The sequence below is a fragment of the Carassius gibelio genome, chromosome A9 (genome assembly GCF_023724105.1).
Source record: "Carassius gibelio isolate Cgi1373 ecotype wild population from Czech Republic chromosome A9, carGib1.2-hapl.c, whole genome shotgun sequence".
Taxonomy (NCBI): domain Eukaryota; kingdom Metazoa; phylum Chordata; class Actinopteri; order Cypriniformes; family Cyprinidae; genus Carassius; species Carassius gibelio.
Genome location: NC_068379.1, coordinates 18,692,530 through 18,718,221, shown reverse-complemented (window position 1 = coordinate 18,718,221; position 25,692 = coordinate 18,692,530). Strand labels below are relative to the sequence as shown.

Here is a 25,692-nt window from a genome sequence, read left to right as displayed (position 1 = left end):
TCATGAAAAGTGCATTCTTGCATGCATTTGTTTCAGACCCCCTAGAGGACCCCAGACACCAGTTTAAAAACTCCATGCGTATGCATATTTCAGTTCAGTAAAATTCCGTAAAAAGTGCAGTTTATCAGCAGAAAACAGATGCTATGCAAAATCTTCTTTTTGGACGATTTATTTAGGTCTGAGGTAAAGATGACGACAGAATAAGTTAAGAGAGGGCATGTACAGCTACCATACGGTAATTTACTGCTGGCATGAAGTAAAGAGTTGGAAGGTTTACTCTACTGCTGTTTGAGTGTCAAAGTGCTTTTATTGCAACAGTGAACAGAACTCTTTAATATCCAAACTGGCCACTGTGACTGGGGAACAATAATGTTAAACCACTGAAAAAAAACTGCTGAGTGAGCAGTCAGTGAGCCATGATAGCGCTGTCTTTCTATTCCGTTCTCCCTCTGCCTGCCAAAGTATTCATCAGAGGAAAAACCTGAGTGAGGGGAAAGGTATCTTAAGTAATAAGACCATAATTTCTCGCTCAATAAGAACCGTACGACAAGCACTATGCTACGTGGATAAATATTGCTCCCTCAACCACAGCAAAGTGAAATAATTCCACGGATATTCAGTTTCTCTTCCAGAAAATCTTTCCCCCTGGCTGACTTCAAAATGTTTCTTTCCAAAACTCTCTATGTAGCATATCTAGTCATTTACACCTTCCATAGTGTGACCGACTGAACCAATCCCAACTAGATATTTTGTTGTAGCACATTCAGCTGTAACCACAAGTGTTTTTTCAGATGGTTAGCATTCCCTCTTCGAACTTCACTGGACTTAAAGAGTATTCTGAAGCTTATTGTCTTACGTTTATGCATTTCTGTTTCTCCTGCAGACATGTCTGGAACTGGAGAGGTACCTACAGACGGAGCCCAAAAGGCTTTCGGAGCTCTTCGATGAGGAACTCGACTGCCTCCTTACGCCAGCCTTCATGAAGGGAGATAGCGACGAGGACCTGCTGGATCCCCTGCTGCCCAGTTTATCTGATGAGCCCAGCCTGCCACCTCTGCTTGTATCCCTACCTAAAAACCTTCATGCCCCAGCCAACACCAAGAATTCCGAGGCAGGGCTGAAAGAAGCCAGCGGAGGGGTTAATCCTGCCCAGCTAAACGCAGTCACGTCCCTCACTCCACCTTCCTCTCCGGAACTGGGACGCCATCTTGTCAAGCCTACGCAGACTCTTACCGCCACAGCCGATGGCACGCTCACACTGAAATTGGTGGCCAAGAAAGTCGGTCTTGGAGCAGCAAAGCTGGTGGCGACACATTCGCTACCTTCACCACCAAACCGCGGCGGCACACAGAGTGACGGAGAGGGAGGACTGGGAACAGTAGGCGGAGGAGACATTCCGGAGAACAAAAAGAGGGTCCATCGTTGCCAGTTTAATGGCTGTAGGAAGGTTTACACAAAAAGCTCCCACCTAAAGGCACACCAGAGGACACATACAGGTGATTACCTGCACCAGTGATATCATATGTTTTTTTAGGATTTAGCATCACATGTAGCATTTTTTACTTTCCTGGAGAAAGGTTTCAGGTATACCAAGTCTAACTCTGCATGTAATGAGATGACGTTTCAGAGTTTGGAAAATCTTCTTTGCCAAGCCTCTGATACTACAAAAGGGTCACAAGAGATCTTGTGGAGCTAACTCGATTTTTGCAGCACAACCCTACAGCAAGGTAGCTGATTTTCTCTCTCCTGCACCTTAATCTCAGACTAAAATGAACCCAGCCACACCATTCAAAAACCTGCCAGTGCAGTCAGTAATTGCAAGATGATTGATAGACTGACTGAGCTAAATCTCGTTTCCCAGCTAATTCGGGCTTGCACGCTCCGGTGCCGTCGTTTCTGCCCTCTCGCTGAACCTGAGAGCGTCTTGCACTCTGCCGTGGCCCCGAAACCTACTGTGAGAGTGGCCTCAATGCAGCGTATCTGGTCCCTGTGGCCAGCTGTTGACTCGGCAGGTTCCTGTGAGCACTGGTGATGCTAATCACTTTTGGGCTGATTCTAGCGTATAGACGGCACTTTCACTTTTGAAGATGGGGGAAAATAAGCATTAGCAGAAAAAAGGGGAAAATAAAACCCAGAAGAGACATTTTGGCTTGCTGGCTCATCACATTATGTGTTTATTACAAGACAGAATTATTCTTTCAATTGGTTTAATCCTGTTTCTGTTTTTTGTTATTTTTCTATTTCCATAGATTACTAAAACAGGGAGATTAAAATTTCAACAGGATTTAAGGGACGTGTACATGCTACAGGACCCTACACTAATATTTTCGCTCAGGAGCATTCAAAACTCTAAAAAGTGAATTAGAATGTTTCAAAATTTTGTAGACATAAGACATGCATACAACTTTTTTCCAAACTGCATATTTTAAGCTCACTTGAAATAATAATAAACAAACTGACTGATACCTTTAACACCTGAACATTTATAGGACAATTAACAAATCAGTAGTTCATGAAAGGTCAGAAATGAAAACGTGTATATCTGCTATCAGCACCACTTATTTTATTGCTGATTTTTCACATTCAAACTCAATCATTTATGCTCATATATTTGTAGAGCAGCTGTGGAACCTAATGACATGGTCCTGCTTTGCCTTGTCGACAGTGTTTGCTGAAGTTAACGGCACATCCCCAAATGGGATTTGAAGAGTGAAAGTGGGTTAGAATGAGCCACTGGAGAAGACAAAATAAATGGATGATAATTGGGCACTAGGCCCTACCTCTGAAATCTAAACTTCAGAGACAATAATAGCTTACCACCACTCTGTCCTGAGGAAATGTAATTAAGCGCACCATACACACCTAGTGTGACACTGGTGCTAGGGAAGGAGCTTGCTGTTTTGGAGGGGGCTCGTTGCTAGGAGACTATATAAAAAAAAAACTGTAATAGGTTGATTATTTGTGGCTGTAGACACCAATTGAAGCTCCAATATGCCAAATCAATCCCACCTTTCCCCTACCCTCTTTTGGTACAGTTGGGGTTGCCAGGCAACTACATCATGCATATCAAAAGCAAGCAATAATTGGTTGGTATTGCAGAGTGTCCATAGGTTGCATACCGACTGGATGGCTCTTGCTCTCTCCCTTCTCTCCTTTTAACACTCTCTCTACCTCTCTTGGCTGGTTGCTAGGCGACTCCATTTTGCATCCTTGACTCTCCAAGTTATAATTGGCCTGTGTTATGGTTGCCATGGTTGCAGGTCCAAGCCTTGCCTCGCTGCTGTCAGACAGGAAGAGGGGGAGTAAGTGGGCTACGGCATAAGGAGGGAGCGAGCATGAGGGGGTCTTTGGCCAATTATTGTGAATGTAGTGCGAAACGTTTGCCGTCTCACACCTGCGGCCCCGCCACTCTCCAAATGACACAGAGATGCTCTTTCTGTGCACTTGTAGCAGTCACAGACATGAGAGCAGATGTGGCGATATTTTCTCCAACTGATTTTATAAATTGAAAGAGCTCAAGGACAGGCAAACATAATAAAATAAACCTCAAGGCACTTTGACCTGCTGTTTGTCTGTGCTCGTCTTGCCTGGCAAAGAAAGATGAGATGTCAAAGAAGACATGCTACTTATTTGCAGTATTCCCAGAGGTGAACTAGTTGAAAAAAAAAGGCCAAACATGTTGTATTACATTTAAAAATACTCTTCTCTGTCTTCGAAAGTCAAGAAATATGTCTATGGGAGATGGAAAGAGGAACTGGTCAGACGTATTGGAGACGTTTTCCTCATCCCCGCTGCCATGTCATTCTTTACTTTGTCTTGCATCATAAGAGAATTCCAGGACCGACCAAGCGATGTAGTGGTAAACCCGCCGTTATGTCATCCTTTACCTCATCTTGCATCATAAATCTAAAAACCGAGATGGGATAAATAGATAAAAAGACTTTGATTTCATTACAGCAATATGTATGCTCATATCAACTGCAAATATTGCAAAAGCGAATACCTTCCATATTCTCCACCTCTTATTGGGTCATATTTTCCTTACAAAAAAAAAAAAAAGGAAAGGAAAAGAAAAGGAAAAAGGAAAATAACAGCCTGTAATAATTTCCATTCCTCTCTATGATTTTCTTTGCCAGTGTCCAGATACAGTCATGGAGGTCCAGGCACATCCTTGCCGAAAGACTAGCATAGAACAGAATGAACTTATATGCTGGTCAAGAGTAGTTTAGACTGGCTAGTATGGTCTTTCAAGTAAATTGGTTTAGTAAGATTTTTTTGAATACTTATTCATTTTCAATAATCAAGAACCAAAAATCTAGCCGTCTGTCTATTTATCCATCTGTGCGTCCAGCTATCTGTATAGCCATTTGTCTATCTGTCTGGACTTCCTATCCAAGGCCATCTTAGCAATCAACTACAAACACCATAGAAATGCAATAGAAACCACTTAGAAAATCAGAGCAGCCTCCTAGTAATGCCTGAACAACCACTCACAATGCCCTAGAAACCTACCTACTTTGTCTGACTGACTGTAATAAATGTAATAAATATATGAAACTTTCAGACAAGGCTTTGTCAAGCTAACATCATGTCTTGAAAAACATAACGCAACTAACTAACCCTAACGCAACGATTAAACGTAACCTAATATCATGTATTTTCATTTAAGAAATAAATTCCCAACTTGGTGGTGATCCTAGTTTAGAACCATGGTCGGTATCAATTCAGTGAAAAGCTATTTCCAATTGGGCAACTTCAACATTAATGAAGCTTTACTGCAGTTAGAAAGATTGGTGCACACATTGTTTGCTGGAGAAGCTAGCAGTTCTTGTGCTGTGAATATGGCATTGTTTCCCATTAAGTGTCATTAAGACCCCAATTATCATTACCACCTCCAGATCTGAATCAGTGCCATCGACACCCTCCCCATTCCCACCCAGGCCCCGGGCTGAAGCCCATGCTGTTCCCCAGGAACACTGCAACTGTGCCGGGACACTCTCTTCGGTGGTTGGAATCCCCCTTCCTCCCTCACTCAAGGCCATATTTTAAATCTATGCCATAAAAAGTACAGCGTGTGGAACAATTGATATCTCCTTTCTTATCTGTTTAACTTCATTTGAATTTCAGAGCTCACTGGGAGGGTGGAGAACATTTAGCACAAATGGCTTCATTTTGCATACTTGACTTTGGGTTATGAATTCGTTCTGTTATGGTGACCGAGCACATTTAGTCAGCCCCTCTTTGATTTAAGAAAAGATGGAAAATGACCGTTGATCAAATCAATTTCTGTGTCTGAAAACGAGCACCTCCATATATTGCCTGAGAAGGCAGCATTTTTCAAATGTCGATGAGGAGGTATGTGCTACAGAGATGCAATGGGTCGACTGGGGGATAAAGTGAGCGATCTGATTGGTTGGCTTGGATGTGTGATTGAGAGAAACAGTAATGAATGATGGATATAATGGAACTGCTGATGGTGCTTACAGTAGCACAGCGTCTGCCTCACTCCAGAGGTGCACCATCTGTGAACAGGTGTGTGTGAATGGCGAAGCAGGGATTAAGTGATGTGTGTTTGTGCATGCAGGTGAGAAGCCTTACAAATGCTCCTGGGAAGGTTGTGAATGGCGTTTCGCACGAAGCGACGAACTGACGAGGCACTACCGCAAGCACACTGGTGCCAAACCTTTCAAGTGCAACCATTGCGACAGGTAAGAGACACACTGCAAAAGCTGCAAAGCTTGCTCACAATAAATGTATGCACATATTTAACCCCTTTTAGTTCTTTAACATCCCCACACACACACATTCAAGCACGCCAGTCCACAGTCCTCGAGCGCCCATAAACAAATTCCTCAAGTTATGAGACCACAAGACTAAACTCTCTCCCTTAAAAAGAACCTATCGCCCCCTCCTTTTGCTTTTATTTTCTCAAATTCTCTATGATGGCACGCACATAGCAGTACTGCATTGGGCTCATTGGAATTTAGTGCAGGCCCAGTTCCCTGCTGAATAACTTATTCACAGTCTGGTCCTGTGATACCCATTACCAAATTACTGCGAATATCTCATTCTCACATTCTGTTCCACTCTCCTCCATCCTCCCATCAGTACAGCGTATACCCACACTGTGGGTTAAGTGCAGGGAGAAAAAGTAGTTGAAGGCATGGGTGCGCATTCCAAAGTAAGAGAGTTATACAACAGTCATTTTAAAGAGCTGGGGAGGAACAAGATAAGATGGATGTACGTAGGGCTCTGGCGGAGAGACACAGCATATTTGAGGTTTTGTTTTTGTTTTGTTTTTTGAAACATCAGCACACAGTAAGTGTTTTTTAGGACGTTTTATAGAATAACTATAAACAATTTTTATACTATTAGAAATTAATTGATATTACAATTCTGGTAAATACAACAAGCCAACAATTATTTTGAATTTAATTGTGGATAAATGGTCAATTAAATGTATTTTTTCTAAAGAAATTAAAAAAAATGAAACCGTTCAAAATACTTTTAGTATGTACTTTTAACTTTCACCAACCTCATTAATTATTTAAACAATTTTTCCACACCTTTTGACCACTGAATGTTCTTCATGATATAATAACATAACATTTGCATTCCTAAAGAACAAATGTCTTGCTAACAAAATATTTCATAGCTAAACATACAATAAACACAGTTACATTAAACATGAGACATAGAGGAAAGCATGGAAATAATGAACACAAAAAAGAACACACGCCTTAAAAGTCAGGAAATCACAAGTTTTAATTTCCCTTATATTTCATATTTCTAGGTTGTCCATGACTGTGGGATTCCTGTTTAAATCGTAAGGGCTGTAATTCAGGGCACACACACAATGCCGAAGCAATGTGGTGAACATGTGCTTGCGTGTGTGTATTGGTGATAAAGAGGTGAAGAGACACAGGAACAGCAAAGAAAAAGAGAGATTTGCATTAGCATGGGGAGAAAGAGTGATAGCCTGTCAGGTGACAGTATTAGGAAGATGTCACTCGGGCCTGGCATGTGGGCAGCAATTACACAGTGGAGGCTGCGTGCCCACTGAGCCAGCTCCAGGTGGAAGCACAATTAGACACGGCTCCCTATCTCGCCGCCGGCATCAAACCAACCTCGCTGCAGCCTTTAGAAAGTTGTCCATTGAACATTTCTCTGCTGCTCCATCACAATGAAGCCTCGCTGATCCCAGTGGATGAGTTACGGCTGGGAAGGCCTCTGTTCTGCAGACTGCTGCTGACACCTGAACAGCGACATTTTCCCTCAGGCGCAGCAGAGCACGTGAACTCTCTGGGGGAAGGCATGGGGAAATCTGTGTCCCTACACTCATTACTCAGTGTTTGGCAGCTATTGCTTGACAAAAGGAGGAGGAGCCAGCTTGGATAAGCAAATCTACATTGGCAATTCTTTCTCCCTCATGTCAGGTATAAACAAAAGCATCTTCTGAATTTGGAGTCTAGCTTAAGCAATTTAGCTCCACTGCTGAATCCCCCACACATAGATTCCCATCATTACCAGGGAAGCATTTATAAACTGAGCACTCCTGTTTCTTGCTTTTAATACTAAACCTTGAAGAATCTCTTTGGGTGGCACATCCATTTTTAGTTGTGCATTGCATTATGAGCGCATAAAGAGTGGAAAAAGTATTACAAGTGTGAACAGCAATGCTGCTGGAATCTAAAAAGTGACCTTGTGCTGCATTATTGCTCTTCACTGGGACAACAATCAACATTAATGTGTAGGAATGACAGGAGGAGGCAATACCATGCAGTCTGATGGCAGGAAGGATGCCCAGTTGAATCTGGATGAAATAAGCCAAGGGCTAAAGGTGATTCAGAGTGCACTCTGTTGAAAGGATGTGCAAAATTGCCTATTATGATCTTCAATTTTGCAACGGTCCTCTTCTTTGGTCCTGCTTCCAGTCAGTTCAGGGTGAGTCCTGTAACAGAGTTGAGCTTCCAGATCAGTTTGCCACCTGTACTGCCAAAACATGTGAAATGGTGATGGTATCATTACAATTGAGATGAATAGCTAGATACAGATTTTATTTAACTTGTTAGCTTAATAAACAAAAGCAGTTGCAGACATGTGGTAACCTTCTTATAGCATAGCATGGAATAGAATAGAATAGAATAGAATAGAATAGAATAGAATAGAATAGATCAGCACACAATGCAGCATTTCTTCTACAATTTATGGTATAGTGCCAGACATTTGCAACCGTCTTAAGTTACATCGATGGTCCCTCTTGGTCAACCTGAGGTTAAAGGTCTTGCTCAAGGCCATTACAGTGATTGTTCAAGGATTAACCCTTGCAGGGCTAAACCCACAACCTTTTAGTTCAACTTAAATTATCTATGCCTTTTAAAGTGACATTTCACATGTTCAAATTACATGTTCTGTCATCATTTACTCACTTTTATATTGTTCCAAAACTGTACAAGTTGATGTCCTAAAATTACTAAAACTAAAAGAAAGATAAATGAAAGCTAATCATAAAAATAAAAACCAACTGAAAATGCTAATAAATATTGTAATAGTATATAAATAATACTAAAATAACAATGGCTCCAAAAATGACTCCATAGACCTTAACTACATCCGTATGTGAAGTCTTCTGAAGCCATACAAGTTTGAATGAGGAAAAAAAAAGTTCTCAATGTAATTATTCAATGGAATAAAAATATTTGTCTTCTCATTTTCAAAATGTGGTAGAAGTAATAGTAAAATAGTAATATAATCTAGTAATACTCAAAAAAGTTAACTTTATGAATAGGTCACTTTAATAAAGAATATATGTGTATTAAAAAGGTTTAAACTTTCTTAAAGATAAATGGAAAGACATCCAGGTTTGGAATAGCATGAGTTGTGTCGTTTCTCTCTTCTAGGTGTAATGACTGACTGCACGCGTGTTTGAGTTATGAGGAGCAACAATCATAGGCAGTCTAACAGTAAATACAGTCAGCCACAGTCATACTGTCTCACAGTCACACACACCAGTGTACTGGGCATCATTAATCCTGCCTAATCAAGCACAGCCCCCTGTCGGGTGTTGAGAGGGGTGGAGTGAGAGGTGGGGGAGGGGTTATGAGATCTAAGGGTGTGCCAGCTGGTGTAGCTGCCACTTACAGTGAGTCACAGGACCATCTGTCCAGTCGCTCTGCCCTGTAAACTTCACACACACACTCGCACACAGACAGACAGACTCACACACACCCCTAAAAGCCTAGTCACACCAAGATCGATGCAAATCACAAACAAAAAATTTAACGGATTGGAATATACAATGTCATTAGACTCTGCCAAAAATTCACATAACTGAATGAAAAGAAAATATACAACAGCCAGGCTGATTGGTCAATACTGCAGTCCAGCTGTGCTAAAATGAAACAATATAAGAAATTAAGAAAAACTGTCAAAGCTGCTACTGCTGTGAAGGTTATGGTTGGGGATATGGGCTTGATTGTTGTGAAAATAATGTCAACACAATGCAACAGCAACCACTCACTTTTTTAATGGCTTTGATTCTTGAAATATTTCTCTCCCTTCGTTTTTCACATCACGATTTTTAATCCTCAATAATAGATCTAATGTTTGTATATTTGTTTGTTTGTTTTATGAGGGAAGAACTGTGAATGACAAAATTATGGTGCAATGTAAAAATACTGATTTGTAAATATTTTTGATTTGAACAGAATTCTGCAAAGCAAACCACCAACAAAACAGCAACCATCTAAATGATATGTAATACAGAAAATCATCAAGATGACTCATTTGAAAACCAACTGTGTCTACCTGAAGATGAACATCCTCCTTCCACCCCAATTTCCATCTTGGCTGCTTTCCATCCAAAAAGCAACCAGAGTTAACACAAGTAGCTCTTGACTAATTCATAATGGATAAAGCCAGAGGCAAATTAAAAATTCTTTCCAATTCTCTACACTCTTAAACAGTTTTTATTCATTAGTTAAGATTCACTTTCAAAACTTTAGCTGTAATATTGTAATCTTCATAGTCTTATAAATGTAACATAGACATGGCATTGCAATACTGTTTATGTATTGCTACTACTGGCAGCGGCTACATGTGAGCTTAATTGATGATGACACAAAAAAGCCCATGGCTCCTGACGAGAAACCAACCGCTATGACTCAAGTGCTACATAACTAATGTGGCCGCACAATTTAAACTATACCATTTCACCTCCAGCCTCGAAATAATTTCCTAATTCAAATAGGCTCAGCGTGATTTGTGGTCGCACTCCCAAAAGGCTCAGTACAGACTTCCCTGCTAACTGCATTGGCAAGATTTTTGTTCTAAACGATCTGTCACCAGTTTTAGAGCAAAAAGCTGGCTACGCTTAAAAATTCAAATTTTTTTCCCAAATGCCAAATGTTGTTTTCTCTGTTCCATCTGCAAAGCCGCCACACGTCTTCCAAGAAACTCAGATTGTGTCCCTCTTTAGTGCGATGATAACTGTGTTTCCTTAAGTGAATCCAAGCTAACTCTCTCTCCTTCTCTCCGTACAGATGTTTTTCCAGGTCTGATCATTTGGCATTGCACATGAAGCGACATATCTAAAGCCGAGGGAGATGGGAGAGAGAGAGTAAGAGAAAACGAGTGAGAACGAAGAGGAGAACAGGTGTGCACCGCCTAGACGGGATCATTTACAACAGACTTTGAGTGCACATGAGGGATCTGGCTGCAAACGTCACCAGGAAGAACATGCGAGGCAGCGTGGGCAAATGTTGTTGGATTCTAAATGACTAAAAGCCTTTTCATCAGCGATTAGCCATGCCTTACCGAGTGCGAGCTTGGAGGTCAGACACTGCCAAACACAACCGTGTTTTTTTTTTTTTTCTCCATCATTCTCTTTGTGTACAGTAAATCAATCAATAGCATGGAATGGAAACTATACACTTCATGTATAAAACTGAAACGCACATGTCATTCATCACATAACATAATGGTTCTACTAGAGAATCATATTCATTGTACATTCAGGAACTTCCTTTTTCTTTTTCCAAGGACACCTCACAATAACCAACCTGCAGCTATGTCGTATACAGCAAGCAACCAAACATGGAAAACAACATTGCCAATACGTTCTGAGGAGTGACCAATGGAACAAGCAGCCAAACACATCGCCCGGCCCCAAAAGTAGGATCTGCCTGGGAAAATAAAAAAAATATGAAAAACAAACAAATACGGCAACGCTCAGGATGTGTGTTGACTTCTCGTACTCTTCGCTCAGGAGCAAACTCTTCTCTGCTCTTCACGCCTCACGGGCGACATAAACGATGCGCAGCGACACTTTCTTGCCTTTGTTTTTATTTAAAAGAGTGTTAAAAAAGATGGTTTGTTTTCCTTCTGAGATGAAATGTCTTAAACTCCTGAAAAGTAAAAACTTGCTTTGTGAAAACAAGCATAAATGTGCACATACGGGAAGCAGGAGGGAATTGTGAGTCCTTCTCAGTATGCACATGGTTCAGTGACTGCTATCTGGCATGGAAACGAAACGTTTGAAGAATAAGATGAGAACAGAGCACCCCCCTCCCCCCAAAAAAATAAAATAATAATAAGATGGGGATTGCTGGTTTGGTATGAAAGGACATAAGTCTTCTGTTTTTCATTTTGCTTTGCTCTGATTTGATCCAGGAAAAGCGAACCAGAGCATGTCGTCATGGACCTTGTGTGTCACTCTCAACACTGGAAAATGTTCCTTTGTTGCTTTGTGTTGATACTGGCACCTGTGTAAGAACGTAGTAGACCGGTGTGCCAATAGAGGAGACGTTATGGGGGAGGGACAGCTGGCAGGACGTTTGACTCTTAGATTGGAGCACCTGCTGGGATCAGGATCCAAAAGAACTTGGTGCCATCAGCCAAGACAAACTTTGCCTGTTTCGTATCCATTGTCTGCACTGATTTTTTTCAATGTCCTCTGTGCTTTTTTTTTTTTCCATACAGTCAAAAAAGAAGCTCAAAAACTATACAAAAAAAGCTTAAAAACAAAAAAACTACTTGGAGGGAAAAAAGCAGAAAACAAAAAATGCATTAAAAAAAAAAACCTTCACACACACACACTGCAATACAGACAGAATGGTTTCTTTGCTCTTGGCTTTTTCCTGAGAAAAAAAAAATGAAAGAAGAAAAAAACAAGAACAATAATTACCAAGTTAATGAATAGCATTAAAACAAAACACTGCATGGCAGCCTCTTTCAGACAGATACACGCACTCGCACACACACATGCACAGCTTGCCTCTCAGCATTATTTGTTTTGCACCGAAATCTTCACAGCAGGGTTTTAGCAATTGTTGTTTTGTAGGATTGCGTTCCATCCAGACGTCAGACGTTAAATCGAGAGCTTGTTCTTACACTCGAGTAAATTATGCTAAACCAGGCCAAGGTCTAGCTCTGTGTTAACAATCAGCTTCTAAATCGCGGGGATGAAATATATATCATCGTTCCCAAGGATGTGAAGCCTGCCGTGGCTTCACAATCAGGGCCTTTCCCTGCCGACCCTCCTCTTCTGCATTGATTTAATGGCTACAAGGGTGGAAGGGAGATTGAAAGCCATTTCAATTCAGCTGTAACATGTTCTGAGTCATCGCAGACTTTACTAAACGATCCCAGAGTATCCCTCTGGGGACCGCCAGAGCTTAACGATCGTTTCCGAAACTCTCAATGCAGAGTGAATGGTTGGTGCCTTTCTCTTGATTTGAGGCCTGCTGAAGGCAGCTCTTCTATCACACACACACACACACACACTCACACGCCATCACCTCTGTTTGACCACAACCTACGCATTAGACTTCAGTTGCCATTTTCAGTTGATGTCTTTTTTTATTTCCGTGTCATTTTCTCAATTGAAATGCAAAGTCATGCCAAAACTCTGAAGAAACAGGAGGTAAATTGGTTGAATCTCCACTAATGTACAATCAGTTGTGGTTCGTGGCACTTTCTTTCTGCAAGAAGTGCGGTGTATGTGACGACTGTATGTATGAGTTTCTGTAAAGCAAGCAGGATGTATTGCTACAGTGTCATAATAGCATCCGCTAATATCCCACAATTCCACAAATTGGGCAATTATTGACAGTGCACAGCATTCTACATGTGTCACAACAACTTTAAAGCTTTGAAAGGGTTTTACTTACAGATAGCAGGGATGAAAAGCTAAATGTTTTCACATTGTTCTGCTCTCCTACTTTTTCCTTGACAAAATGATGATTCCACTTACTCCTTGATGCACCATATGGGATATAACAGCAGGAATGCAGGGACCGAAAACAAATGCTTCATATAATTTTCTTTAACACCGACGAACAATGAGGCAAATCTTCAAATCAACTCTGAAGATATACAAATATATAGTCTTTTTAAATACAGTGCAAAGCAACGTTAAATGCAAAATTACAAACAAATCTCCCTTTTGCCAACATGCTCCAGATGTTACCAATGAAAATAGGCCAATCAGATTCATTAGCAGACAACATCCCATACATATCCCCTCACATATCAAGTGCCATTAGAAACCCCCTATCTCTCGCTCTTAGAATGACAGCAGCAGTCCACGCAATCGCACAGGCGTCCAGTGCATACTTTGCCCAAAGATTTACACATTTGCAAATAAACTGCTGGATGCTGAAAGAGAGAAAGAAGACATTTTTGTTTCATTTTATTCTCACAGTATCTCTTCTGCCCTACACCAGCTTCCTATGATTCGTTCTTAAACAACGTCTAGGTGACCACTGAATTGGTCTCGAGTATGTGAGCTTTGTAAAATACGGTTTGAATGCAAAGTTGAGGATGAGTTTAACGTGAAGTTCAAACAGCGAATTAGTCGCATCGGTTCTAGTGCTTCTATAGTCAGTGCAGTTCATGCATGTCTTTAGAAATCAACATCCAGGCAATCAGTTTTAAAGAGATCGTTCACGTAATTCCTAACACGATTCTTAAGTAGCTGTACAGAAGACCACTTTTTGTACCGCGTGTTATCTGTACCACTTCAAAACGGAGATAATTCTGTGGCGGAGCGTTTTACACGACAGTAAGAATGTTTGAAAACATTCTAAGGGAACAATTTGAAGTGAACTAGATCTGGGCACTCTTTCAGCGAAGCTCCCTTCCCAAGCCTTTTGCTTTTTAGCTTCAAAAGAGGCTTTTGGCAGCTTAAATTTTATACAAAAAGATGCTTGAAACACCACAAGGGGAATTTATGACAAAAGGTCAGAGGTGACAACTTTTTTTCCTTTTTTATTGTCCGTATTGGAATAACATTTCACTGCATAATGATCACTCTTCATTGTTACCGCTAGCTTAGACTGTTTAAATGACACTGTTGTCGATTGTCTACATAACATTTAGTGGCATTTCAAGGTGCACTTTTCACAAGAATATGGGAACCATTCATTTTTCAGCTCCCTAGATAATGCTTGTAGGTTCATGGCACAATATAACTTGTCTTTTTTGGTCAACAGTACATCAAAAGTCAGCTATTCTGCATATACACTCAAATATTCATCCATATGGTTCCCAGTCATTTGTTTTGAGGTATACCGCATCTTGAAGTGTGTCTGTATCCGTGTTTGTCCAAACTTAATATGTCAGTACGTAAGGTTTTCACCAGGTCTTTCCCTTTGGCTTTTTGCGTTCCTCACCTCCCACCCCCATTTTTCCCACCCTGCACCTGCTGAACCACAGCCACTTCCTGAAAATGCTATCGCTTCAGCTTCATCCTGCAGTTATGCATTACCATCTGTCAGCGATCTCTTACCTGTGAATGTCCCTCGACATCGTTAAACAGGGAGCAACCGGCCAACAACAGACCTCAATGCTTTCACAGGTGCTCTCTCTCATCCAAACATTGATCTCGCAGACAGCCGCCAGTTGGTAGAGCAGGTACAGATCTGAAAAAAAAAGAAAGAAAGCAAAAATAGAACAGTTATGTGCCATCTTGATTTATCTGTATGGAAGTAGGACGAACTTTTTCCATACGTAGGCTGAAGCATGTAGTTTCTCGCTAGAGCAGGGACCCTCATATACACTGTCCTCTCTTTCCCTCGCCACATCACTAACACTCCACCCCCTCACTTCCTGTAACCTTCACACTCTTCCTCTCTGTTTTTTGGTTTTCTATTCTGTTCTTTCCCAGTGTGTTTTTCTTTATTGGTTCTTTTGCTGTACAAAGTGTTTAAAATATTATTATTTGGATGATATAATGTTAGTATGGTAATGTTCTTTATTAAGGCAGAAGATGAAATTTATTTTTGTTACTGGTCTGTTTCATAATTCTTTTTTAAATTGGTATTGTAAGATATCTATGCAAGAACTGTTCAGTGGAGCATTTTTATTTAAGAATGTAATAAGTGTAATAAATGGTAGAATCTGAATGCCTCGGACTGACATTTTCTGTGATTAGAAAGAAGAAATATTACTTTGACAGCAGGTGAGAGAAAGGCGTCTTGTCATGACCTTTTATAATATTTGGTGGAGTGCTTTCAAAAAGCCAAGACTCATTACTAGACAGCTTTTGTCACAGAAATCAAATCACCACATTGTGACAATGGCTCTGTGTATGTTGGCTCAAAATTATTATTTTTTTTCGCCATGGTTGAAATTGGAAAGCCAAACATAGTCGCCAACAAAAGCACTGTGAAGGTGCAAGATCTTATTTGAAGAAGGATATAATGGTGTATTTGACTTGAAATATATAATTGCATTTATAAATAAATCAATTCCATAACTACACTCGTATTACAGTTAATTACCCTAATTATAGGAGATTTCTGGTTGCTCAGCTGCATTAATAATATAGTTACTCATTGTGCATCAGTACATTAGGTGTTTATGTGAAGTCTAACTATTGCAGGTCCAAGTATATAACAAGTGCTTATAATTCTGCAATATACTCCTGCAACAAAAGAAGCCCTGTTGTCCCCACCCTACAATGAGGGCGGCCCACAATCGTCCACTTTGGCAAAGCTCACTCACCCATAAAAACCGTCCTGGGATACTAGCGTCAGCCGTGGAGGTGAAACGACTCATCCAATCAGATTTTCGAGCCAGAACTAGCCATTTAATAATTTAATTTTGACCCCACCCCCCAACCCCCCAAAACGTCTCTCTGCGGGCCATTTTGTGCATCACATCCTTTAATTCGTCGTCACAGGGCTGCCAATGACTAAGCCACCATTTAGAAACTTGTAGCCATGACTCAAGGATTAAAAGGGCTAATCGAATAACTAATGGTTAATTAGAGAGTAATTATGTGAAAGAAAAGGTACTTTTAGTGCACATTCTCACAGCCTTGTAAATGTCTTCCAGTGAGATTTCCTCCATCAGCTTCGCTCTGTTATGGCTGATGCTGCTGGTAATTGAAATTCACATTGTCATCGCCTCAAACCAAAGGCAAATGTGAGATTTATGCGTCATCCACCTCCTGATGCAAGCCTTACAGTTTCATCTCATCAGCGGCAACCTGATACACAGCACATCTGGTGTCAAATGTGTAAATGGAAATCCAATTAATTGCATTGTTAATTTGCAGGAATAGACGTGTCAGTGACTGCTGAATAATCTCACCTAGGCTAATCAGGAAAAAAGGGAATTCTGCAAGCTGCAAATTTTCAGCTCGGTCTCTCGGGATCCGTGTCAGTAGCTTAATGTGCATATCCAGCCCCCTCCATTCACCAGTTCACTCACCCCCTCTGCTCTTGGCACAGGGGTCGAATCGTCTGGGTGGCGGAGAAGACATTCATCCATGCCAAGTTTATTAATGTAATACGTCCCCGTGCCCTTGTGCACAGAGACAATGGTACTAAAATTAGTGTGTTGATTAAATGGAAATTATGCCACTGATGTGATTATTGCTTTAATAGGGCTAAACCCCTGTAACTGATGCTAACTAACAAAAGGTCATTTAATTAAGGAAGTGATAGCTAAAGATAATCAGGAATTTACAGGACTCTCGAGGTGGCTGGGGACAGGAAAACAATGTTTTGTTGCGCATAACATGTTCTTGTGAACGCCTAGATTGTGCGGTGGTAAATTTCCCCTTAAGACTGCATTCTGGGATGTAAGCAAACATAGTAGAAGGCATGAGCACAAGGGATTTCCCATGATTCCACTCTCTACACTTACTCAAACTGGATTAGATTATAATATCATCGTATTTTGATATACCATGGTACTGAATAATTAGTTTCCCCATGTTATTCACATGAGAAACGCATACATTTATTCAGCAAGGAGGTGTTAGACTGATTAAGAGTGACAGTAAAAACTTTTATGGTGTTATAAACAATTATATCTCTAATAAATGTTGTTCTTTCGAACCTTCTATGCATCAACAAATTCTGAAAAAGTATCACCATTTCTGTAAAAAATATTAAGCAGCACACAGATGCTGAAAAGTCAGCATCCTTTATTTTAAGGAATAAAAGGGACACAATATAATAAAATAGAAAACAGTTATTTTACACTGTAATGATAATTCATAATATTCATGTATTTTTGATCAAATAAATGCAGCCTTGGTGAGACTTAAAACAAAAAAAAATCTTTCTATACCCACATATATATTGTACATAAATATTATTTATAGATGTATAAATGTGCATAAAAACTGACATGAAGGCTGAATGGAAAGGATGTGAAATGGGAGTAGTTTCAAATTTATAAAACACTAAAAAGGTCAAAATATGATTCCTTTCATTAATAGTATTGAATTTTAGCTTTTTCACTCACCAGCAATTTCACAAAAAAAATTTACTGCCACCAACAATGAAATATCAAACTTGATTGAAAATGGTGAAAATGTCAAAGGACTCATAAAGAAACTTCGTAAAAGCCCTTCATTGTATTAGGCAATAATTTAATGTCTGCTTTGCTGTCTGAAGAGGGATGATCACGTTTTGTTAAACCTTTAATCTTATGATGGCAATAAATATGCTTTTGTTTCATTAGCTCACATATAAAAGATCTGCTGTTAGGGCACAATGAGCGCTTTCCAATAAAAGCCAGCAATTTATTCCTAACCATGGAGGAGGGGAATTATATTAACTGCCAGAGGAGATGGTATTTGGAGTGGGATATGGCATAAATTGAAGGGTTTCATGATTGTCCCAGGACAGGAAATACTTGTATCCTGACAGGCTGGAAGCAGGAAATGATGGCAAACATGGTAGTTTAACTATTTGAGCTTGAAACAGTACCACCTCCGTGTAAATAGATACCACTTCGTTCAGCTCAAGCTTGTGTTTGAAAAATAGGTGCATTTGATGGTAATTTGTTGAAACATTGTCAGATGTATTCTAATATTCTGAATAAACTAAACACATGACAAAGAAAAAGGAATGCAACATTCTTGGTGGCTCAGACAAAGAGAGCGAGAGAAATCCCTGTGAAATGACTTCCGACTTCCAAGAATAGAGGAAAGAAAAACGATGATCTCACAAGCAGCCGTGCAAACACACCACAATAAACACTTCCTGAGCGGATTTGACATACACACACACCCAAACACTTTTCTAGTACCCTCTTCAAATATCTGTTGTGATTGTTTCTGATATGACTGTGCTAGATCTGTCTGTCCTTTGCCACTGTTTTGCTGTAAATAGCATTCAGCACCCTTCTGTCAACCACGTGTCTCAGAGAGGGAAAAGAAAAAGAACTGAAATCTGAGAGTGGACTGTCTGAGGATTAAAACATCATTAGCGGTGCTTGCTAAGGCAAGAATGACTATTGTTACTAGAATTAAACTTTGACTCATGTTAGTACTATATAAATATGAATGAATACCACAAACCATACAACCCGGGCAATGTCTAAGGACACTCAGGATAGTAGAAAACCACCTGGCAACCACTAAAAACACCCTAGCAACCACAAATCAGAGTGCATTAGTGCCTGCTCATTTTTTCAGCTGTGTTGGTTTAAGCTGCGTTTTTTATTTTATTTAAAAAAGTTTTGCCCACATGAATCTTTAAAAAGTCTTTGTTAAAGCATTAGAAGACATTAACTAGCGACAAGGTGAATCACAAAATTACAAACTTTTATCGGAACCAAAAACATTGTTTTTTAAATAAATAAAAGATAAAGCAAATTATATAATCAAATTTAAAATTAAATATACAAATAAGAATTTGAAGTTGATGACTGTACAACATATTTTAATTTTATTGTGCATAATATTTACTCAGATTCCTGCTACTCTGATTGGTGGAATTTTCTGTCCAGCTTCATGGGTAATGAAGTTGTTCAACAAGCTTCAACAAAAGCATAAACTATCGATTAACAATCTTGGAACTCACGGTAGGTCTGTCTTTAAAGGTTTTTAAGCTATTGTTAAAAAATCCATTTCCCCATGGAATGGAGTTTTTACTTCCAGAACCTACTGTGGAACTCTATACACTTTAAACATCCAATCACAACACCGTAGCAACGGCCTGGCAACGGGCTGGGATTTCATACAGATTTCATGGTTTGATTCGGATTCGCTTGATTCAATTCTCATTCATTTCAGTTACAATGGATTTGCAGTTATAATGTCCATTTAGCTGGTGCATACACTGTTAAAAATTTATTGTAATTTTACAGGAAATTCCTGGCAACTAATTGCCGTGAATTTACAGCAAGTAATATACAGGTAATATATTGTTTTTTTAATACAATAGAGTCCTGTATTTTTACAGCAGTGCTACTGTGATTAAAGTAGCATTATTACAGTAAAATGCTGTAATTTATTTTAATTTCCTGTATATTTACTGCAACTCAGTTGCCAGGAATTTCCTGTAATTTTACAGGAGACAATTACAATATTGTAATTCAAAATAATAAAATACTGCAATTTTCCATCTTCCAAAATTAAAACCAAAACAATGGCAACTTTTTATTATTTTTTTTTTATTAACACACAATGCAACATCACATATTACAAACTTATTTTATCTTTTTTTTTTCATACAAATAAAATTACAATTTCACTGAAGAATCTAGCTCACTTCCAGACGTCCAGACAGTCTATCATCAGGGGGAACATGGTAATAAATAACAAAAGGTCCCAACCAGTCTTGAACTGGGGAAGCTGTGGGGTGTGGGTGGGCATCAATACTAGCCCATCAACTCAAAGCCCAGGAGTCTTCTTAATAAGGTGCAGACAGGTGCGTTGATCCCCCGTCTCTTCACTGCTTTGCTGACATCTTGGAATCGATTCCACAAAAAGCTCTGAAAAAAAGAGAGTGAAAACAAGTTTTCATATCAGGTAATGATAAATACTGTGTAAAAAAAAAAACATAAGTAAACTTTCATTGTAGTAAAAAAATGACGTTGATGTATTTATTTAACATCAACACATTTAACAACATAACATTTAGAATTACATTGGCTTTTACATTGTTTTTCTTAAATATATAATGTCACTGTATGCACTGTAAATTGAATGTCGCTTTGGACAAAAGTGTCTACAAAATGGGTCATATGACGTTGCTAAAAAGAACATTATTTTGTGTATTTGCTGTAATGAAATGTTTAAGCGGTTTAAGGTTAAAAAAACACATTATTGTTTCTCCTCTACAGGTACTCCTCTCCTCGCCTTCTGAAACGTGTTGATTTTTACAAAGCTCATCGTTCTGAAAAGCGAAGTGTGCTCTGATTGACCAGCTATCCAATCTATCTATAATGTGACTGAAATGTTATGCCTCTTAACATACTGTGCCCTGTCCGGCCGAAGCAACGAGACAAACATTTAAATATAATGTTTATTTCATTATAATGTCAAAACCCATTATAAATGTGATATAAACATGATTTCTAGTCGTATTCTCTTTTGGAAGGCCAAACAAAGTAGTTTCCCTTTTTAAAGAAACAGTGTTTAAGAGTGACGCTTCAATTCAAATGAACGAACAAACATATGAGAGCAATTTCAAAAGCATAAAGAGCTGTCTGTTCTGCTCTCTTTAGCTCTCGATCGACCTGGATGTTTTAGGCAATATTAAAATCCTGACGGGGACGTGTCCCGTATGAACGGTGCATATGGCCACCCTGTACAGATCTTCTTCATTCACCAAGAGCTTGTGACACTCCAAAGAGAAAGGAAAAAGTAAAATCACATCTAATGACTTGAACCCCCAAAATTTACTTAATGAAAATTGTAATGTTAAACTGCTGTCTGTCAGACTTCTCTGTGTTTACATAAATGTCTTGCAGGGCAATACCAACTCTATATTAGACACTTAATAGCGTTAGCTTTGTCTCCATCCAGCTTTTTAATGCACATTTTAACATTTTGAAAACAAACAAAAAAATCCTGAATGGAAACGGTTCAAATTCACAGAAAATATTCTAATGTGAATAAAACTTTTTATGTGGATTGACTTGCTAATAAATGCAACATAAATGCACATTTGTTGCAACTCTATCGGCTGTTTTAAGTTGCCCCTTAAGTTTTGATCCCACATCGTTTCATGACTACTCTCCTGTCCATTTCCAATTTACATAAAAGAGCTGATGGAAATGCTCTCCAGTTATAGGGTTTCTTTGCCAAATTTCTACGAATGCGCTTAAAAGGTGCAAAGGAATTGGATGGAAACCTGTCTTTTGACATCAATGCATAGAGTATATCATAGAGTCTATTTTCTTTATAAGTGTGCAAACAGTTTTAACATACCTTTAGTGCTTGAGGCCTCTTTAGGATACTGTTAGTTAGACATGTAGACAGCGAAGGTCGCTGCACTCCATTCAGAAGGTTGTTGTGGGGCCCCATCACAGTTGTCCCTTCCAAAGACATCATCCATTTGTCTGCACTTAGTGCCTCTCCTGAAATGCATACACAATATGATAACTAAAAGAGCACTAGAACCCTTCACTACACACGCATGAGTGGCAGTATTGGCAGAATTGGCAAAAGTACCAATTTTATCAGGTGGGAGACAAAGTTATGGTATGGTTTTTCCTAATTTAGACTAGGCATTTTAAGGATGCAATAGGATTATGTTGAATTACAGCCTTTCCTTTCTTCTTTGACATATAACCATATGACAATTATTAACAGGGCTTAAAGCAAGCAAACGTATGTTCCATCTAGCAGCAAGTGTGCAGCTGATTCTGCGGAGTGTCTACATCTGTTCCCGCGCAGTCTTTTCCTTCTGCCTTGACCGTTCATGACCGTGGTACGGTTATGCCGCGTTTCCACCGACCCCACCTCATTTCAATAAGACGAAATATGATATCAAACACCACTGCCTCCTTTCGTTCTCATTTTCATTCGTTAAACATATTAATAGCCGCAGAAATGAAGTTCAAGGAAATGTGTAACGTTAGGCCTTCATAATATAAAACAAAATATTATACCAAACAGTACCCTATTGTTTCCTTTTTTTCATTTTAACATATTAAAAGATTAACTGAATAAAGACCAAAGATTACCTGTTCGGTTCACCCAAAACGAATTATATTTTATGCTTTACCACTAAAGAGACATCACAGCCAGCGGCAAATGTCAGAAGGTCTAGCCGAGTTGAGAGTGCTCCGGACGGATTAATGATCACTGAGCTCCCGCTGATCGCGTGGAGTTGACCGTCTCCGACATCAGCGAAACACATTTTTTAATAGACGCAGTCTTTATAAATAAACCGCATATTTGAGTTTTAAACAACTACATTCTCGCCTGAAATAGTTAAAACACTATACCTTTCATGACACGATGACAGTAATATTTCAAAAATTATCAAAAGAAACGGCGGTTGAAATTACAATGCTGCATTGCCACTCCCGAAAGTTCAGTAACGTTACCTTTGAACAAGTACCTCGCGAGCAGGGACTTTCTGAGGGGCATTTTTTTTACCCATAACTTTATTTAGATCATGGAAGCTGCGGTGGAAGCACACCGAGTTCCAGCTCAAAGTCCATAGTTTCTGGGTAAAGTTCTTGCGATGTAAATCTGGATAGAGTATGAAGACGCGATTTTAACTAACTTCACCCTATTCCACTGAATTATACCAAATGAAACAATCAGCACTCACTCAGATCACCAGTATTAATATATAAAGACTTATAAAACAAATTTTATGTTACATACCTGAGACATGTTCTTTTTTCCAAAAAAATGTTAAAATACTTCTGGTACCGTCCGTTGGCCGCGTAATTTCAAAATTCAAACAGCAGCGATCCCACAATGCTATGCGGTTGCTGTAAAAAAATGCTTCTACAGTGTAGTTACAATAATTTTACAGGACTGTCCGTTAATTTCCCATCATGCATTTGGATTTACAACAAAAACATGAATACAGTGCGTTGTTGTAAAATTTATTGTAAAAATTACATCAATTGCTAACATACATTTCCTGCTGATGCTGTAAATTATATATTTAAACCATGTTTTTGGTCATTCGTTGTTTTCATGCTTTGTTCATTGACTAAAAAGGACTGCCTTATAAGAGCCATTTGTTTGTCAATTGAACTACCCTGGTTGCTTTGTGCTGTTTTGATAGCAGCCTTAAACTAAAACCTCAATAGAAAGATTAGTTCACGGCACATGTTCTTTTTTTAATCACAACACATTCTACGAATTCACGTTCACATCATACACAATTCAGCAGAATGCAGTGAAACCTGCAGGAGAGGATGTGCTGTATAAACACATTTATTTATTTATTTATTTATTTATTTATTTATTTATTGCCATTTTAATAATAGATTTCAGGAATGTTCAAATGAAGATTGTGATTAAGTCATGGAATCTGAATTTTTCTAAATCTATATTTTTTAGGTAGTCCTACTGAAAGCTAAATATCAAAATACTAATGCTTTAAAGAAAACTGAGTTGGACTTTTATAAATATATAGAATTTGTGACGTGTAGAATTTTACTTGGAACAAAATATACAAATCTGTAAATAACAGCATGCTGTCTGCCGGTTTTCCAGTAGGAAATAGCAACAGGATCTTCACAGTGCAGACACCTTAGTTTGCCATCCAGAAATTTGTCTGTTTACTTCAACGTCAAAGGTCAAGATTCAGCAGGGTCAGGGGTCAGAGAGGGGGGTCTCGCATATGCACAGTACTTAAGCCAGATCTTACCATTAATCCAGATGAAGTGCTTAGGGTAAGAGAAGTAATTACAAAAGGTTTATAAGGATTCAAGACACTATAAACATATCTCTGGATGACAGCAGCTCAAGAGCAGATTTAGATTGTCCTCTTTTACCCTGGTTTTCAAACTCATTCAGTAACTCACGCACTGACTCACACACATGCAGTATTTCCTGCCCATTTTCTGGCACATGCTTTCTTACCGTTTCCTCAAGGAAAATTTTAAAAGCAGCTGAGTCCAAGCCAATGACTCACACTCAGGGTCACATGGAGTCAGAACTGCTCAGCCCATTCAAAATTCCCCCAAAGTTTAGATCCAAACATCTGCAGATTCCACTGAGAAGCAGTTCTGACCAGTGAACTTCCTGAATGGAGTTTGGGTGTTTTTTGTGCACGTGTAGCAATGTTTCCTGCACCACTGCTAAATCTGCAGTACAACAGGAGAAAATATTTCAGTTGCGCTGTTAGTTTGTAAATTGAATGTGACAGGAAAAAAAGACTGAGCATCACCAAATCTGACACAATTTGACAATAAATTTAACACAACTGTCTATTGTATTGTCCACTCACTGAGCAGAATTATTTGCAATCAGTCAGGAAGCATTACCATTATTAGTATTACTGTTAAGCTGTTACAGTGTGCAAGTACTGAATTGAGTTATATCTATATATTTATATCTTTTTTTTTTTTTCAGCAAAATGCCACTTTACATGTTTGCCCAGCCTATGTAAAGAAAGGGAAGAAAAAAAAACATCCACTTGATGACATCATGTTCCCTCTGCTCGATTTCAGATATGTATCAGGGTCCTTCGGTAAATCTGCTGAGATCCACCATTATGGTCTATTTCTTGCTCTGCTGAGTAGTCACATCAACAAGCTTCGAATAGCCAATACCAGCAAGTCAACTGCTATCTACTGACTGCTCAGACTCATTAATGTCATGTGCAGTCTTTATCAGACAGTTGCTGGAGTGTACTGCTTAAATTATTCAGGGTAAACACATGCACATCTGAAGAGGACCGAGGAGGCTTATCTTAGAGAGCAGCCTGTTGTTCTTCCACGTTTCCTTCTCAGTGCGTATCAATTCGACCACGTATCAATTCGACCAGTGTCAGGAGAAATCATCCCGATCATCCTGTGTCTCTGAACAAACTGTGGATCACTTTATCTGCAGCTTGCTCTCTGTCACAGCGAATCCACATTGATTTTAATGCTATCTTTATAGCTGTCCTGTCTATCGAGGGATTACATTAGGTGCTTTTCTGCACATTCAGTCCTTAGCTTTCATTCGCATCATTTTCAAATTGAAAAGAGCGATCTTTGCACTACACACAGTTGCAATCAAAATAACTCAAACCCTCAGAGATTGCAGTACTTTACAAATACCAGCTTTTCTGAAGATTCAGGATAAAATAAAAATTGCATCTAGAACAGTTCACTGTCATATTAAAAGTGATATTGTCAATATATAATGTAATATTTTTGAGTTATAAGATTTTTTAATAATACTGCTATAATTATTCAACCCCTATTCAACAATGCTGTTTTTAAATAACTTATTTGCAAGGTGAGGAATAAAACCATTTCAAT

The 25,692-nt window shown here is 39.1% G+C and overlaps 1 protein-coding gene across 3 annotated transcripts in view; it reads left to right on the top strand.

Moving 5' to 3' along the window:
• The window catches only part of LOC128019848 (Krueppel-like factor 7), a 43,167-nt gene extending 27,763 nt beyond the window's left edge, over window positions 1–15,404 (top strand). The window contains exons 2-5 of one of the 3 annotated variants that reach the window (XR_008185253.1): window positions 884–1,496; window positions 5,585–5,708; window positions 6,794–7,436; window positions 10,542–15,404. Coding sequence is in view for 1 of the 3 variants with exons in the window: in XM_052606134.1 (XP_052462094.1) it covers window positions 884–1,496; window positions 5,585–5,708; window positions 10,542–10,593 (789 nt within the window). In the remaining 2 variants the exon portion in view is untranslated. The remainder of the gene's footprint in view (window positions 1–883; window positions 1,497–5,584; window positions 5,709–6,793; window positions 7,437–10,541) is intronic. The other 2 variants (XR_008185252.1, XM_052606134.1) reach the window with 2 other exon arrangements.
• The last annotated feature ends 10,288 nt before the right edge of the window (window positions 15,405–25,692 follow it).